Raw genomic sequence first — 19,366 nt, forward strand, 5'->3', positions numbered from 1 at the left:
CTTCCCAATAGAGCATGAGTACTTCCAGCTGCTCCATTCCAAACCTTGCAGCAGAATGATAATAATAAAAAAAGAGAGGCATTTAATCATGATGTCTGAGATGCACCAGTTTCAGGAACTAGCAGAATGCCACGTCAAATGGGAGCTTAACATGGCAAGATTTGTAGTCTTATTTCCTGATATTTGAACATCTCGCCTCAGACTGGATGACAAAAACACAACTCTACTTTTCACTTTGTTTACTTGACACGGATGTTTTATCTCCACAAATGGCACACGTTTGGTGGAGTTCTGCTGTGACGTGGAGTTGCTAATGCAAACAGTTAGCTTCTATGCTAATGCAAACGGTTAGCTTCTATCAGTCGAGACGTTCTCTGCTGTTTCCTGGACGCTAAAACAACAACAGCCTTCCCCAACATGAGTAAAGATGGGTGAATCCATGAACATTTAGTGACAGGATTTTCAAATTCTAGAGTTTCGCCGTCTTATTTGACTGCGAAACGGGCCAGAAGAGTGACAGATTACTATCAAAAATAATATTCTAAAAATGGTTTTTCACTGTTCCACACCTATTTTTACAATTAATGCATAATAAATATATAGCAAATGCTTACTTTACTCTCCAGTAAATGCCTTTTCGGAGTTTTATTTGTTCATGAACTTTGCTAGTGGTATCCTGAATTATATTGAGATTATAAAAGAAATCAAGACACTTCATTTTATTTAGAAAATCCATATTTGCTCTCTTTGTACGTTTCATTGTTGCACGTAACAGTCTGCCGGACTGAAACTGAGCTGCTGTGTGCTTCTGAATCACACCAGCTGCTTCTGCCTGCAGCCACATCATCGGTGACTCAGTTGGACTGGCAGTCACACGGAGCCATGCTACTTCTGCCTCACCCACCTTTGACAGATGATGTGAAGCATGTAGATTATGATTCTGTTTTTTGCAGAACTCTGGAACAAACTCATCCGAGTTTCCTCTAGAATCTTGTTCCATGCATGGGTAGACATCTATCCTTTTTTTTGCCAGTCAAGTCATGTCTTATCTGGCCTCTCTCTGTATTTATGAGTGTAACCAATGATGTGATTTCAAAATGTTCCATGTGACGGTGTTCTTTGCCAACTGCAGCTAATCCTCTTAAATGATACAATTTCTAGATATTTTCATGATTTCACACAGCGATGAGGCTTTACCACGTCTGTAGTATCTCAGCAGACCCACATCTCTAATTTGTAATCAAGTATTAGTGAAAAAGTTAAAAAAAGAAAAAGTTCATGCTTGACCATGAAACAGTAGCCTTGTTGAAGAATGATGAGAAAATAATAATGGCCTCACTATCAGGCAAATTCCTGAGTCTCTCTTTGACAAGCCTCAGTGGGTACGAGCCTTAAGGGCAATGTGCCAGTACCTTCCACAGCTCATTAAAATATGATAGAAAAGCTTGGGTGGGAGACCCATAATGGAAAGCATTGTACAAGTGAATGCACTTATGTTATAGTTAAAGCAGACAGATCATGTACATGATGTCTTCAAAAACAAGCTCAAATGATCCCGTAGAATCAGTTAGAAGCTTTGCATTCCTGCAAGCCTGTGATGTGTGAGAAAATCGTAGGATTTCTTGCTCTTTCTCAGCTTCCTGTGGTTTCTGACCTCTCCGCTTGTGTGAATTGGAGGAGTTGGTTGGGCTAAGCCCTCCGTGTCCTTCATAACGACCACAACTTGTCCGGGATTTCTGCTCTGCACTAATTTCATCAAACCTTCACCTTCAAAGACTAAATTTACTCAGCTGCCTCACAGAAGACCCACCACTAAGATTGGGTTTTCTCTATCATTTTCACAGCAAACTGTAATATTACTCAGAGCAGCACCTGACCAGATTTTACAGTGAATGCACATTATTTTAGGACTGTATTATTATGGAAGCTGTTCTCTATGGAGCCCTGTTTTGTGTTGTTAAACAGCTACAATTCATTGAATGATGTAACATACTGATGCACCTGGGCTAGAATTTAACTCTGAATTTTAATTAGTTTGTGTGCTCCACATGAATGATGGTAGTTGAAAGGACATGCGTGCTTGCCTGTTCTTTTTCATTGGTACCTGATGCCCAATGGGAAGAAAAATCACAATTTATTGACTTCTGTTCAAAAGAAAAATGATATGTGGCTTCTTTGTAACTGAGACATGATGACGTTTGGGTTTTTTTTTTTTTTTTTTTGGTGCATTTTGGCTGGTAAATCAGTGGAAATCCTCAGAAGGACGCAAAGTGGTAAACATGGTTTAACAAACATTCTGGCTCAGTCCTTGAGAGCTCCTAAAGATAAAATCCAACCTTAAACTGTTCTTCAAAAAGACTGGACGGGGATCCTTTACAGTACCACTCACAGACAAAAATCCATGTTTAGGTCCTAGGCATTATTAAAAAAATACTTCTTCACATCTGTGGTGATTAAACTACCTGCTAGCTACACGGAGAGACTGGGCGTTGGTGTTTACAGTCCAGGGGCGGAAGGATCCGGATTAATGTCTGCCTGGATGGGATAGAGCTGAGCTACATGATGGAGCAACTACCCCCTCCTTTGCAGCTGAGACAGGAAAATGCATGTGTGAGAAGCCTAAAACTGCTATTGGGGCGTTTTTCATGAGGAATTAACATTTTAACATTGTTGAGCCTTCAAAAACTGGATTTTGCATAATATAGTCCCTTTACATATACTTCATAACTTTAGGGTTTAATTAACAAGTAAGTTGCACCAAAAGACATTGTTAGTATTATAAGACAGAATCAACAGAATTAGAAGAAGACGAAACAATCTTTTATGTAGCACATCTCAAGATAAAAATCACGACGTGCTTCACAAAAACAAAAATTATGAAATAATAAAAAAATCTATTTTTTTAAATACAAAAATGTGAAAAGTAAAGTTTGTTAAAAAAAAATTGAAAGTGTGGAACACTGAAAATCCATTTTTAATGATTATTCCTGATTATAATCAGTCACTCAGAGTTTTTCATGCAGGCTGAACATTCAAATTGTCTCCTACACCTATCTCCTGCATTAGCTTCTGATAGAAAATAGAGGATTTGAAAAGCCTGACTGATCTGTGTCACACTGTCACTTAATATTCATGGACTCACCCATCTTGACTCAGGACAGGGAAGGCTGTTGTTGTTTTAGTATCCAGGAAACAGCACAGAACATCTTGGCTAGTAGAAGCTAACTGTTAGCATTAGCAATTCCACCACATGGCAGAAGATCCTCCAGGATTGTGTTACTTGTGGAAATAAAACATCAACATTGCAGAGTAACAAGAATCAGTGGTAGAGTTGGGTTGCTGTTAGCCAATCTGAGAAGAGATGTCCAAATATGAGTAAATAATCCTGTTGTGTTCTTCCACTCTCTCTTCCAGCTGACTTCTCCGTGCTGAGCCAGGTGCTTCTGGGTATTTTTTATTTATTTATTTTTTTACCATCGATTACGACTTTCAAGGCATTCATTCCTGCTAGTGACCACTGCAAACATATTGAATGAACAAGTGTTCAACAGTTTTAAGAGCCATTGGAATGTAACATGGAAGTGAAACTCTTTCCATGCCATTCAATAACGAAGTACACAACTGCAAAAGCAAACGTATAAAAAAAAGAGCTGAACAAAAAGAGGGCTTAGGCAAGGTACCACAACTCAGGCCTACAAGCCACATAGTCCAATGTGGAAGCTTTCTCTACATGCAACAGAGGTATTCAAGGAAAGAAAGGAAAAGTCCCTCAATTGTGGTTGGTCTTTTAAGTTGAAGCCAAAGAACCAATTATAAGAATTAGAGTGGATCACTACTGGTTGTGTCTCGGTGTGCTGTGACCACCAGATTGCCAGTCTGGTACCGAGCCACTTTTTTCTCCTCAGAAGGCAATGGGTTCATACGAATGATTCAAAACAAACACACCCGCCTTCATCCTTAGTATTTGATAGAGCTTGAGGACGACGTGCTAACTACAAATCTAACCCAAACTACATAGCTGAAAACATACAATTAAATCAAGCTGATGGACAGGCTGGATCTCGTTGACAAAGCTCAGAAGCAAGGATGGGAATGTTATCATGAAGTAGAAAACTACTACAGCCAGCTCCTTTTTCTCTTTTATGAATGAATTAATTCACTCATCCTGTTGTACTTACACGTCATTGAGTTTACAAGCCACACATTGTTTATCTGGATGAGCCTGTTTTATATTTTGCAACACTTTCAGATTATTGAGATGATTTACTAGCAGCCTTTCACCACAGAAACCACAGGTTCAGAGAGATTACTTAGTGTGTTTTGTGTCTTAGAATTCCCTATTCTCTTTGATGTTTAGGAAAAAAGTTGAATGATTTTTTTCCCCTTTGGATTCTCTTTCAGGTAAAACTTTTGTAACATGGTTGGTAGACTTCCCTGTTATGGTCTTCACAGTACATAGTCAGCAGGAAAAAAATTATTATAATGACTATATTTTGCTTTGTCCAAATGACCATATTTCTTCAGACCCAAATGCTCATTACAATTTTTTTTTATTTTATAAAGGAAAATTTGGTTTCAATTAAAATAACATCACTATCCAGAAAATATTTCCAATACTATCTCTGAAGCACAGTGGTGTCATTGTCTTGGTTTGGGCCTGGTCTTATCTGATACATGACTATATTTCACAATGTCAACTCACCAGTTTATTATAGTATTTTTTACTCCAGAGCTATATGCAAATTTGGAATATTTTTAATTGTATCCATCCATCCATCCATCCATTCATTTTCTTCTGCTTATCCAGGGTCGGGTCGTGTGGGCAGCAGCCAAAGTCGAGAGGCCCAGACTTCCCTCTCCCCAGCCACTTGGACCAGCTCTTCCAGGGAAATCCTAAGGCGTTCCCTGACCAGCATAGAGACATAGTCCCTTCAAGGTGTCCTGGGTCTTCCTTTAGGTCTTCTCCCAGTTGGACGTGCCAGGAAAACCTCACCAGGGAGGCCTCCAGGAGGCATCCTAACCAGACGCCCCAGCCACCTCAACTGGCTCCTCTCAATGTGGAGGAGCAGCAGATCTACTCCAAGCCCGACTTGGATGATAGAGCTTTTCACCTCATCTCTAAGGTCGAGTCCAACCACCCTGTGGAGAAAACTCATTTTGGCCGCTTGTATCTGCGTTCTCGTTCTTGCAGTCACTACCCAAAGCTCATGACCATAGGTGAGGGTGGGACAGTAGTTGGAACGCCTTCCAACTCAGCTCTCTTTTCACCACGACAGACAGGTACATCACTGCAGACGCAGCATCAATCCACCTGTCAATCTCATGCTCCATCTTTCCCTCACTTGTGAACAAGACCCAAAGATACTTAAGCTCCTTCACTTGGGGCAGGACCTCATCCCTAACCTGGAGAAGGCATTCTACCCTTTTCTGACTCAAGACCATGGTCTCAGATTTAGAGGAGCTGATTCTCATCCTAGCTGCTTCACACTCAGCTGCGAACCACTACAGTGAAAACTGGAGATCACGGCCTGATGAACAGGACCACATCATCTGCAAAAAGCAGAGACCCGATCCCCAGGTCACCATTCATAGGTATTAAAAATTCATGATGATTTCAAAATCCCTCTGCCTCAGTTCTAAATACACTGAATTACAGTCATAAATACTAAGGTTTTGTTGGTAATCGTTCAGGATAGGTAGAGCATTCTCAGAGTAAGATAATAACAATTCTACAAGTGGTTTTCTCATTTGCATGATGCTTTCATTTTTCCTAACTATAGACTTATATCCACTGTAGGAGTTCTGGGACATTTCTGGGAGTAGAAAAATTGACTGGGAGATACGACGGCTCAGTCCTCTAAGCCGTTGCGTCTCTATACCATTTCAGGACTTTGGTATGGCGTCCACATATTGCAACTACTTTGGCAGTGAGTGATGTCACTGATCAGCACCAAAAAGAGTCCACAGACATTAATACCATTCAAATGTTTTTGGTGCTCTGTGAGACCATGAAGTACCATGAATTACTGTGTGTGTGTGTGTGTGTGTGTGTGTGTGTGTGTGTGTGTGTGTGTGTGTGTGTGTGTGTGTGTGTGTGTGTGTGTGTGTGTGTGTGTGTGTGTGGGTGGGTGGGGGTGGGGGGGTGGTGGTTCCTCCCCCACATTTTTCGGCACTGGGAGTTTATAAACTTGTCATTTTCTTGCTTCTGCTGTTGATTCCTGTAAAATTGTCGTTAGTGAAAACTACTCTATATTTATTCACATAATTGATTCTTCTTTGAAACAAAAATAAAACTATAAGACACTGATGACTTTTTGCTTCAGTCCTCTGACTATACAGATCCATTAGAGACACGCCATGTGTGGGTGGCCATCCTCAGCATCGAGCCAAAAATCACAAACAAACTATGGACAGAAAGGAAATTGACTGCATGTGAGCATAACAGAAAGACGGCTGCAGCTAAACAAGCATAGCAGCCAGTGGCCTTTTCTGGAAACCAGGCAGTTTCACTGCAGCTCCATGTTAGACATTGGAATCATTATATATATATAGGGAATTATAAAAGAAACCACATACAAGTTAGGTGAATTGAGAGAAGCAGGTCAATCATTATATATTTGATATATATATATATATATATATATATATATATATATATATATATATATATATATATATATATACCTAAATTGTATGTGGTTTCTTTTATAATTTCTTTTTGAACATCTGAAAATGAGTCCTTTTTTAACCCACATTTGCTCACATGTGGATAGTGCTTAAACATGGTTATATGACCTTACTTGGATGTATATATTCTGGAAGTTGTGCAAATGCAGAGAGTAGATATTCTGCTGGTGTGGGGCTGGGTTGGTGCCCTCGGACTCCGTGGAGCTCTGTGATGCTGCTGCTTTGGGCCCTGGCGAGGTCGGCTGGGGGTCTCCATGCCCTGGGTGGCATTTTGATAACAGAGGTGCCTATTGGGCCAGTGGGGGAGCTGGCTCCCTGGAGGGCTTAGGCCAACCAGCCATTCCTCCCCATCCCCATACATTTTTCTCCTCTTGCTCCCTCACATCATCTTGCAAACATAGGACCTTGGGGGGTGGACGTCAGGGAGTCCAGGTATGGATCCCATTTCTGCATTCCTGTGGCAGCCTGCCCCCCCAATTTTATTTGCACATTAACACTCCCACCACTGACATAATAAGATGATGACATCGTCCTGAATTATCAATAGTTTTTTTAACTATGACCTTCATGAACAATCACAACATTTTTTGTACTTTTTCAAAAGTTGCTCTGATTTTTCACAGTTGGTGCCTGTCAACTTTTGCTTCTTATGATTATTCATGTAAAAATATGATAATCCCATAAAAGTGGCTAACTGCTTTAATCTGTGAATGTAACTAACCATGCAATTCTATTTAAAAGACATTGTAATGTAAAAAAATATATATGCAGAAATATATCCAACCACATTTGCATGAACTGCTAGGAAATTGATTAGACTGGATTAACTTGCGTCAGCTGTTAGCTTATCAATCTGTTTGACACAATTCCTCCTAGTCAAAACTGAAATCAAATTGCAAACTGCACCAGGTCATCCATCCATTTTCCTCTGCTTATCTGGGGTTGGGTCTTGAAGGCAGCAGCCTTAGCAGAGAGGCCCAGACTTCACCCCAACCACTTGGGTCAGCTCCTCATGATTCACTAACCCCAATCCTACTCGCTCATAATATTCCATTAAGATCTGAGCTCAGATGGGTGCTAAACTGGGTTTCTTGGTTGTTGGAATGACAGCATATTGTTGTTACTTCAGTGCACTTTGGTTGACCTAAGACACTTAGCGTCCACGTACACCAGGGGCAGACACACCCTGACACAAGAAGGCCGTACACTACCATTCTTTCATCTGCAGCTCAACTTACAAAGAGCTGATTGAAGGAGCGCAAAACCAGACCAAACGCTCAAAAATATCATTCAGAAGGCTCAAAATAGCTCATAAAAGGCACGTTTTGATTTTTCTTTGCCTACTATAAACAGCACTCCTGTGGCTTTTGACAACTCCCCATCTTCTGCCTGTCTTCTGTTCTACTTTTGTCTTCTCTATAAATCAATATCTGTCTGGGAGTATGGGGCTGCTGATTGTTTTTACAGGGCATGGCTGTGTAATTTAGATAAATGGTACGTGCAACCAGTTTACTTTGAGATGGTAAACAGTCTGGCTGGTAAAAGGGAGTGTGCTGATGGTCTCAAAGCATACAATCAGCTATAATTGGTGTTTTGGACTAGGAATATATCTGATTATTCACCTGGAAGATGGACGTGATGACAGGTTTGTAATAATTGCGCTATATTTGTTGAATCATGATGATCACATTTAACATTATTTGTCCAACCTGGCATGTTTGATTCCATCTGTCACATCATTATCACAAAACCCAATGTCAGGGAGTCGCACGTTTATATATTGAGGAGTTTTCACTTGATCCAATGTAGATTCTCAGGATATACTTATTTCTGGAAGCAAGTAACATTTGTGTGTTAAAGCTGCAGCAGCATCAGCACCAAATTTTGCCTGAATTTTTGTGTCGATGACGTGGAAAAAAACCTAACCACTGATGTGCCATCCAAAAAGGTTTTGGCCTCATTGCATTGGCGACCCCTCTAGCCTGGCATCCCTATGCGTGGCATACACTGCATACCCACTTTTTGCACCACTGAAAAGAAACATTTGACTATAGATAAGTTTACACAACTCAAATGAACAGCTGTACCACATCTTCCTTCACTTCCTCTTCACTCACCCTGGTACTTTTCCACTAACTCCAAATTGCACTGTGCCTGAACTCAGATACCCACCCCGTCTCCTCTGCCTGTTAGTGCAAACAGAATTAGAGAAATGTACAGTGAGTTAGTCATGTGGTGCCTTGTATACGTATACGTCACACATTCACATGTATTTGGCCTACATCAAATGATGGGCAATGGGGTTGAAGACTTTTGCCACATTTCTCACCCTTGGTAAATTCCTTATTATGATTACAGATTTTAACCAGAGTTAAGTAAAATGTAATATTTTCAGTCCGAGTTTTTTTTAAGGAAAATTTTATGAAAATAGAAATGTTGTGGAAGGAATGAAAAATGTCTGTGTTTCTTGTTTTGAAGGTGTGAGACACTAATTTGATCAATACATTTGCAGTGGCCTCTCGTAGGAATTAATGCCTTTTATGTCGTACTCGGGGAGGGGGCGACACCAGTGCACCATTTCCAGTAAATAGCAGTGACCCACATCACAGCTGAGCTTCAGATGGCAGGTTGTGGTGTTTTATTTCCTGATGTTTGGACATCTCGCCTCTGATTGGATAACAGCAATGCGACTCTACCACTGACTTGCAACAAGGATGTTTTATCTCCACAAATAACACAAGCCTGGAGGAGCTTCTGCTGTGTGGAGAAGTTGCTAATGCTAACATGCTGAACTTTTTCACAATATTCTAATAATTTAAGAAACTGAATTTGGGATTTTCATTAGTTAACAGTTACAGTTCAAATTAAAGAAATAAACATTTGAAGTATATTAATCTGTGTGTAATGAATTAATCTAATTGGAATATGGATTTACTGAAATAAACCAACTTTCTCATGATATTCTAATATTATGACCAGCACCTGTATTTCCTGGTTCTGTCATTCATGCCTGCTCACCTGTAATTATCTCACCTGGTCCACATTCAAGAAGCAACAGGTAAACAACTGACTTAGAAAGTAAATCATGACTTGTTGTAAAAATTGGCTTTGAACTCTTTATTTTTTTAACTTAATTTATCTGCAATACTGACTCTTTAGGATTAAGCACCAGCTGTGAAACCACACACACCAACTGGCTTCAGGCTTGAAATATAACATGATTATAAAAACTTCTTTTAAATCCTTTGTTTAGTGAGGGTCAGATTGTACGCTGTGGTAATGGTGAATAGCCTGTATTTGATATAGCACCTTCGATAGTCCTGGAACCCCCCAAGGCGCTTTACAACACAATCAGTCATTCATCCATTCACACACACATTCACACACTGGTGGGGATGAGCTACGATGTAGCCACAGCTGCCCTGGGGCGCGCTGACAGAGGCGAGGCTGCCGAGCACTGGCGCCACCGGTCCCTCCGACCACCACCAGCTGGCAACGTGGGTTAAGTGTCTTGCCCAAGGACACAACGACAGTGACAGACTGAGTGGGGCTCGAACCTGCAACCTTCCGATTACGGGGCGAGCACTTAACTCCTGTGCCACCGTCGCCCAAATGCCTAAATCACCATTTCCCAAAGGACATCCTGCATGTTCATGTATTTAAGAATGAGATCATATTTCCTTATGCTGCTCCCGATGCACGGAGACATAAAACAGTCCATATTTGAGTTTTAAATACCACACATGTGCCTCATCCCCCTGTCTGTTGAAATAAGTCAACCTTCTGATAAAGTCATCATTCCTGTGGTAGTCTTCTACTTTGGTCTGTATGTGGGTTTTTCTGCAGGCTTGCTTGTATTCAATGTCACCTTTCACAGGATATGGACTCAGGGCAGTTCAGAGGAAATGATGGTGACAAAGGGTTCTTTCAGCAGCAGCAAGCCTCCCAGTCTGACCTAAATCTCTTCCTTCTTTCCCCCCATTTGCTGCTCAGACTTTCAGCCTTCATCTTGGCTATTCAAGGAGCAGAAGCGTGTGGTCAGGGAGTGAACACCGCAGAGTGAAAACTTGCATATTAGAGGGGAAGGAGATGCTAACATGGGCAAAGGTGCTAAAAATTTGCAAGACCAGATAAGAAATTGATACCTTAAAGCACTGGTGTTACTTTTTGAAGGATGACACTATTTAGGCATCACCTTTCATACATACCACCTCTGCTCTGCCTTTAGTCTTACAACCCCCATCTGTAGAGCTTTCATCAGGTTACTGGAACATGTTTACACATTCCCCCTAAGGTACACTGAACTACATCTGCACTCATGTAGATCATCACACCACACCCGGAACCCCTCCTGCAGCAGAACTCGAACAGGCCTGATTGATTCTACAGGTGATGAGTTCAAACTTGGAAGTGAACTGAAACAACGATAAGACATCTGTCTGCAGATGTGATGAAATCCAGACATTCCTAAAATCCACTTGAACAAATGTGTTACAAGTATCAAAAATTAACTACAAAACAAAACATTTTTTTTCAACCATGATTTTTATTAAATCTCAGCAATAAGTTAAACAAGTTAAAACATTTTTTTTAGGTTTTTCAAAATCTAGTCACTCACATCCACCAGGAGAAGGAAATGAAACAGTATTCAGTAAGGCAAATTTCCTTTAGTAGCTAAAACAAAAGGAAACTTTTCAAGTAAGGCAAAACTTGACTAACAGAAATTCTATTGCTTTCCTCTGTTTTATGTGTACAAATTTACAAAAATATATCTCGTTTTTACAGGGCCAGAATCTAAGTGAATACAAATCTCTAATTGGTTGGTTCAGTGTAGAAATCCACATGAACACACACACACTCCAGCAAATAAATACATATATTTTGGAAATAAAGACACACAATGTTGATTAGCACCAGTAGTAATATTTTGAACAATTAAATTTCTGGAAGAATCTGTGTGTGTGTGACTGACTCGGAGTAAAGGATCCCGGATGAGCCCCCAAAGCTGGAGCAGTCCCTGAACACAAAAACTACAACAAAATGGAAAAGTTCATTATCAAGTCAGAGCTTGTGTACACACAGCTGAGGGAGGGAAGAATCAAACACACAAATGCTGCCAGGCACACAACATGCACAAACTGCATTTAGTGACATTTTACCTGAAATGCACAATAAAAAAACATTTGCACTTGATACAGCTATTCGTTTGTAGATCTACCAGCAAGTATACATTAAGAATGGTCACTGATTCAGAGACGTAAGTCTTGGGGGGACTGTGCATTCTCCAAGTTTTAACTGAGACTCTGGAACAGACTTCCACCAGACATTAGACAATCGACTTCACTGCAGTTTCCAATCTGTTTTGCATTTAAGCTCCCAGAGTTTTCACCTTTAAGGAATGATGTATGCTTTTTATAATTATGTAAAAGAGCTTGTCTTATCATGTACTATATGTAGACAATAAGTCTTTTCTTTTTTTGTGCTAAGACCACCCCCCCGTCCCATAGAGCTCCATGCAATATGACCTGAAGCGCCAGTCAACACTTACCAATAGCGTTAGACTACTGCTTACATGCAAATGTTAAACACAGAGCATTCTTGAGGACGTACCTCAGCTGATGCAGAGTTGGCGACCTTTCTCATGGGCAAGTAAGTCTTTAAAATATAAATATACAAAAACACAACATAACATGAGCATAATAATTGTAAAAAAAAATGTGTTTTAGCTGTGTTTTGTCGGCTAGGGGAGTGAGTTCATGAACAAGAGGTATTGCTTTTGGCTGTAAAAAATGGAAGTGAAAACCATGGCTTAGTGTGATACATTTGTCAGCAACTACATGGTGCCACTGGATAAAAAAATGATCCAGATATCGCCTGTTTCTCTGCTTCTTTGCTTTTATGTTTTGTTTTTATTTTTGGCATTAATCTTGTTTTTAGTTGGGTTAGGGTTATGGGAAATCTCATCCAGTTTTACTTCTTTTATATTTTAATCTGTTTTTTTTAGTGTGCAGCACTTTGGGCCACTTTGACTGGTGTTATAAAGATGCTCCATAAATAAATAAATGAAATTACAACCTACCTAATCCTGGAAAGCTGCTTGTTTATGAAATGAATACCTTAAATTCTAAAAGGGGCACCAATTTGCCCCCTGCTAACTGCTTTGTTTGCTTTTCACAAATCTGTGTTTCTCATTTGTAAGCGTTGATTGCTTCTGTCACGTCCCTCTCTCCCCTTCTTCACTCTGTTTGACAGAGATTCATCTTTTGCAAATATTCATTCTTTCAAAGCAATCACTTTGAAAAATAAATCAGGGAATCATTCTGTGATTAAAATTAAAATGAAACACTAAGGAAAAAAGTAAAGACATAAAATAATTTACAGATAACTATAAAGCGAAAGCTCAAGGGTCAATGAAGGACACTGCGATGTAGCGGGTGCCATTAGTCGTGGGTAAGCCTTCGTGGAGGTGAGTCAGGCGTCCTGGGTGCATGAAGCTCCAGCCTTTTCTCGGTGATTCTATGGAGCAGTTATATCGGTGGAAACGGCAACCTCCGCCCTACAAAAAGACAAAAAAATCAATAAAAAAAAACCAAAGTTGTGCTCCTGCTTATTCTAAAGCAAGAAAATATGAAGTGATGTTTGTTTAGCAAATCTCACCAGAAAATCAGCATTTTTGTTATTGAGTGCGATGTTAATGGTGAAGGTGGAGGAGTCATGATGGGGCCTCAGGTAGGCTTGTCTACCAGGTGTGTATTTTACAACAAAGTTCATTACCGCATAAGCCTGCCATAAAAATACAGAAATGCTTCATGTTATTAACCAGCATGTGTCAGAACATAATCTGTGTCATTAAAGAATGGCACATAAAAAAAGAAAGCTCTAAAATACACTGCAAATGGTTCAGGTTTTCCCCAGAAGGTCGGACTAACCTTTGTGTAATAGCCTGAGAAAACCTTTAAAGTGACAGGGGATATGAACTCTCGGATGAAGTGTAACCACTCTTTATCAAATCCAATTTGCTTCATGTGAATGTCATCTGTCGGCACCGTCTCGTATCCCCCAGCGATCCGGGTGTCCTGAGAAATGGAGACGAAACAAAGCTGTGTGAATAATGAAGGAACAAATAAGCCACTGTTTACTGTGTGTGTTACCAAAGCATTACAAGTGAGGGTGATGATGATGTGTCTGTGTCCTATTAAAACCACAAGCTGGCCTGTTGTCCGTTTGTGTGAGGCTTAATGACCCATCCAGCCCCATCTTTTCCCTAACATTTAGTCAAAGTTTCTGCACATATTTAGTCTTGCAGGAAAACTCTCAGTCTAGTTTGACTCTACAAAAACCAGACCACACAAACTGGATGCCACAAAAATAAAAAAATAGCATCATAATTGCTCTTCTGGAAATAAATCCGTTATGGAAATGCAGTCAGTGTGCTCATCTAACTTCTAAAATGAGCTAAAACTGAACATTCAATTTACTCGACATGATGAACACTTGCCCACACAAATGTGAGTTCATTAAAAAGACAGAGTTTTTGTTCATTTAGTCCGAAGAGTCAAAAATTCCTATCAACTTCCCAGAGAGATTTATTCTTTCTTAACCTTTATTGTTTTTGATTTGTGATGTTTTATAATTCAGAAGTTTAACTTCATTTTATTTAAATAAAGATGTTAAAGGTTGTAAAACTGTCTAAAATGTAGTCACTAATGCACTGAACGTCTTTGTCTATTTGTTGTTTATTATACAGTAAAACTCACATTGACTTGCACGCAGTGGGCGGGGCTTAAAAGTTATGGCGTTGTCTGCCACTAGATAGAGCTTCAGTGCTTTTTGGTTTCAGTTTCAATGTAACATTCATGTGTCAATGGCTCCTCAAGTGACTGGTTTCAGTAAAGGCTTCAAGTCCATCTCCCTTTAGATGAATGTGACCTTTTCTTGACAAAAAGAAAATGTAAAGAAAAATAAAAGATAATTTTGTCCAGGGCGAAAAAATAAAAAATAAGGCTGTCATTGTGTGCAGCCCCACATCAGTGCTTCCAAAACCACAACATGGCAGCACTGGTAACATTTTGGCTAAGCTTCACTTTATTTTGCTCCATCTTGATATTTGTTGATGAGTAAATTTGATTCATTGATTCCTGTTTCTTTGTGGGCTTACACTGTCTATTTCGTTAAATCTGCTGTGGTCTCGTGTATGAATGAATACCTTCTGAGTTGTTTTCTTTGAGGAAAAAAATCTCCAGTGCTTATGTTTCAGGAAATAGAAGTTAGTTAAAGGAGTGAGGAGCGACAACTGGCATATGGAGTCTTACTCATTAATATTCATGATGCAGACATCTTGCCTTTGATCGGTTAAAGCTGTTATAGAGAATCTACAGAACAAGCTAGGTTTTGAACGCAACACATTCATGGAACACTCACCCGTCCCCTCGGGTATATTTTCTGAGCTGCTTCTGCCGGAACTGGAAACCCATGATGCCGGGGAAAACAAGAAAGCGCTAAACACCAGACACCATTTTCGAGGTCCAAACGTCTTTCATTATCCGTAACTTCAAATGGTGTTTTTCTTTTGGGGACCCTGGTAGTTTGTCCTAAAGTTAAAGTGGTAGAAGCTGGCTGTTTCTCCTTCTCAGATAATATTGAGCGAAGAAGTTCTAACAAAAGTGATGTTCTGTTGCAAAAAGTGGATTTACGTGATGAATAGAGGACGAGGGAAGTGCGGTGGTTCAGCAAGACCGACAGCTTAAAATATTTTATTGGCGTAGATTTTCAGACAAATGCAAAAGAACCACTTTATTGAGTTATTCATTTTTTTTATCTCCACAATATATTCATAGCTAAAAGCTAGCTGCCTTAAGAGGCATGAAAAAATGTTTTAAGCTAATTTGTTTTCCAAATTAGCCACAGCAGCTTTAACATCAAGACAACTCTTCCACTGTCTCCATTCACTCTTCTTTTTTGGGTAAAAAAAAAATGCAACGCTGATGTGTTATCTCCACAAATAACACAAGCCTGAACATGTTCTGCCATGTGGTGGAGTTGCTATCGCTAATGGTTAGCTTTGACTAGCTAAGACACACTCTGCTCTCTCCTGGTGACTAAATCAACAACAGCCTTTCCCGATTGCAAGCTTTTTTATTCCAGCAATGGGGGTTAAAGACTATTTTCACAGTCAGCGTGTGTGAAACTTGGCGTGATCAATCGCATTTGAAAAAGAAACAAGTATTACACGTTTCTCAGTGAACCACCTGTAACACCTTTTTGTGAAAAAACCTAACTGAAGAATCAATCACAGAAATTTTTTTTTAAATCATATCTTTGTTCAGTCTAAATGTACTGACCTCGTGTTTGCCTCCCGACCATGAACCATAATGCTCCATCTCCTCAACTATTTCATCACAGGCCTTCTCTGAGAATACCGGGAACCAGAACACATCTGGACAGGGCTGCAACACACACACACACACACACACACACACACACACACACACACACACACACACACACACACACACACGTAAAGTATCCACTGAGAACAGGCCCGATCACTCTCACCTGGAGTTGTAGTTACTGTAATGTTACACCCAGACATGTTAAAACCAGATGTTTCAGACTTCCAAATGACATTACGTCACTCTTTTTCCCTTTTTTCTTCTAGACTGACTTTGCATCCTGCAGATAAAAATATCAGTGCAAACCTCTTCCAAGTAGTTCTCGGTGAAAATCTGGGTGTAGTTTTGGTGGATATATTTCTCCTTCCAGTCCTGCAAGTAGAAAGATTTTCAGATAAGTTGGCTCTTTTTTGCATATCTCACTGAGCTAATCCTGTTTCTCACATAACACGTCCAAGTGAAATGTCAGTACTGCTTCATATCCTTTCATTATGTCAAATTATTTCACAGGTGGCTTTTGTTTATCTTGGAAATAAAAAATCATGATTTAAAAGATTGTATGTAGCTGGAAAATAATAGGATCCTAATGACTTACCACAGGATTTTCAAAAATCTGCCATAAGTCGTTGTTGTAATGAGATATGTTATAACTGGCTGTGGAAATGAGCCTCCCAAAGTCGTGACGGTTAGTTAAATACATGAAAACTCCCTGTAGCAACAGAAAAAGGTTATTTTAGTTTCATATAAGTGAAAGATGAGCACTATAAATGGTACATTCTAAAATAATTACATAAGACATGCAGAGATTTTCATTCTTTGATTAAAATGTCATACAGTGAGAATAAAATGGATCTCGGTGTTTAAAACATGCTTAAATTCGAGTTTAAACACAAATTTTGCACATAAATAATCTGAGATTATTTATAGTCGGTGTTCTATGACTTGCCCCGGTGTTGACGAAGCGGAGAGGCAGGAACAAGAACTTGGGACAAAGCAGGTCTAGAAAAGATATTCTATCTATAATAAAGCACAAGGTGGATGCTGTATAGGAGTGGATCTGGACTCTATCAAGCTGGGCTTTAATCATCGCAATAGTCATCCATTATGAAATAATTTGGCAATTGGGTGGTGCAACTCCAAATCGTTAATATCTGAAATGATCTAGTAAAAACTAATTTAGAACAGATGTGCTGCAATGAGCCCAGTCTGAGAAGAGACAGTGGGGGGAGGGGGTAATGTGTTTTAATTGTGAGGTTTAGCTGTTCAAAGCATCAGGACCAGGGTCTTGCACGAAGATGCATTCTTTACCTTTGTTAGGAATTTTGTTATGAGGGTGATAAATAAAAATATCTCAACGGACAATCCTTTATTTTGACCTCATACCAGAGACAAATCTGCTTTAAATGTAAATTTATCACAAGAACAAAGGTCAACATCAATTTCCAATGAGTCGCCAACCATTCTAGTTTTTTTACACATTTACATAGACAGCACTTATGTTTTAACACTCAATAGGGCTTGTGATCATGTCATCACCGACACAGCCGCCATGCTGGAAGCCTTGTTACTTGTTTCTTGTCACTTCAGGCAACAGTGCGCTCAGTCTTGAGGCTTCATTTAATCTATTATACATTTGACTGGTTATTACTTAAGCCAGGCAGACACTGTGCGACTTTTTCACTCGTAGCATTCAGCTTCAGCTCAAACTGTACAACTTCCCTGCAGAGCAAATCTCACGAGTCATGTGCTCACACTATACGACCCAGTTCTCGGATGCAACTTGACTTCTCACACTGTACGTCTGGTAGCAACACGTCGGACCTAAAAATATGCTAAAAATAGCCATTTTTACACAACACGCCAGACTTATTTTGTGTTGTTGTTTATGTCTGATGTTCTTCGGGAGTCCTATTGGAGGACACAGAGGGAATTATGGGGGTTGGAGGAGGAAGACGAAAGACGGTAAATTCAATGTTTTTAACAGTTTAATTTGACATTAACACGCTTTCTTTAAAATCCTTGTCATTGTGTGCAAAAAATAAGTGTATCAATATGAATGACAGATGTGCGTTAATGGGATATAGCTGGCGAGCCGTGTTGACGCATGTTTGCACATGCGCCGTGAGTGGTTCTGGTACTTTTTGGGTCGTAGCCACTTGCAGCGCCGCTTTAACAGTGCGATACCCGAGGGACAAGCAAAATATCAAACATGCCAGAAATTCATGCAAGCTTATGATTGTTGATCGGTAACAGGTCACATGGAGTTAATCGCCTCTCGTAGCCCCTTTATACTACACGACGCTCAGCGCAAAACTATCCCCGGAACTTTTGCACAAATAAGTGAAAAAGTCATACAATGTAAGCCCGGCTTTAGTGATAGTAAATCGTAGCTGTGTTGTGGGGTGCAACATGATTGCAAGTGAAAAAAGGTGAAAAATGGGCAAACTTTTCACTGCTTGGAGGCGTAGCCATGGAGACCAAGTAAATGACATAAAAAGTCTCATCGGCTCGCTTGGATAAACCCTAACCCTAACCCTAACCCAAACATCACCTTCCAGAGTATCCCGGTCTTGATGAGACAGTATTCTTTCATTTCCATTCTGGTAAAATACAGATGATATGTGTTTTTTTATACATCGTTTCTTTCGTTCAACTCGGACATGCATACCAACACACATACGCCCCAGGCTAATGCAGGTGCACTGAAACACAACACAACTTCTTCTGCTATGTTTCTTTTTTTGGGATGACGGTGTCATGATCATGCCCTGATCTCTGTGTTTTCCTGTCTCCCTGCAGCAGCAGTAATCTAGCTGATTAATTCCACCTGTGCTGCTCCCTATTTAAGCACCTGGCTCCTGCTGCTCAGTGCGAGATCATCTGCTGCCCTGTCACAGTCCTTCAAGCGTTTTAACCTGTCTGCCTGCCTGTTTATTATTGATCTCTGCCTGCCTGACCATGGAACCTGTCTGCCTGTTTATTATTGATCTCTGCCTGCCTGACCACGGAACCTGTCTGCCTGTTTATTATTGATCTCTGGCTGCCTGACCACAGAACCTGCCTGCCTGTTTATTATTGATCTCTGCCTGCCTGACCACGGAACCTGTCTGCCTGATTATTATTGATCTCTGCCTGCCTGACCACGGAACCTGTCTGCCTGTTTATTATTGATCTCTGCCTGCCTGACCACGGAACCTGTCTGCCTGATTATTATTGATCTCTGCCTGCCTGACCACGGAACCTGTCTGCCTGATTATTATTGATCTCTGCCTGCCTGACCACGGAAC

General features: G+C 40.2%; 1 protein-coding gene across 2 annotated transcripts in view; it reads right to left on the reverse strand.

Moving 5' to 3' along the window:
* Positions 1–12,312: 12,312 nt before the first annotated feature.
* plod2 (procollagen-lysine, 2-oxoglutarate 5-dioxygenase 2) overlaps positions 12,313–19,366 on the reverse strand; it is a 54,826-nt gene continuing 47,772 nt past the window's right edge. For both annotated transcript variants that reach the window (XM_015955104.3, XM_015955102.3), the window contains 6 exons: positions 16,675–16,788; positions 16,386–16,451; positions 16,029–16,133; positions 13,617–13,763; positions 13,345–13,470; positions 12,313–13,243 (listed from right to left, as the gene is read on the reverse strand). In XM_015955104.3, coding sequence (XP_015810590.3) covers positions 13,088–13,243; positions 13,345–13,470; positions 13,617–13,763; positions 16,029–16,133; positions 16,386–16,451; positions 16,675–16,788 — 714 coding nt within the window. In that variant the 3' untranslated portion in view covers positions 12,313–13,087. The remainder of the gene's footprint in view (positions 13,244–13,344; positions 13,471–13,616; positions 13,764–16,028; positions 16,134–16,385; positions 16,452–16,674; positions 16,789–19,366) is intronic.

Source organism: Nothobranchius furzeri, chromosome 7 (assembly GCF_043380555.1).
Source record: "Nothobranchius furzeri strain GRZ-AD chromosome 7, NfurGRZ-RIMD1, whole genome shotgun sequence".
Taxonomy (NCBI): Eukaryota; Metazoa; Chordata; class Actinopteri; order Cyprinodontiformes; family Nothobranchiidae; genus Nothobranchius; species Nothobranchius furzeri.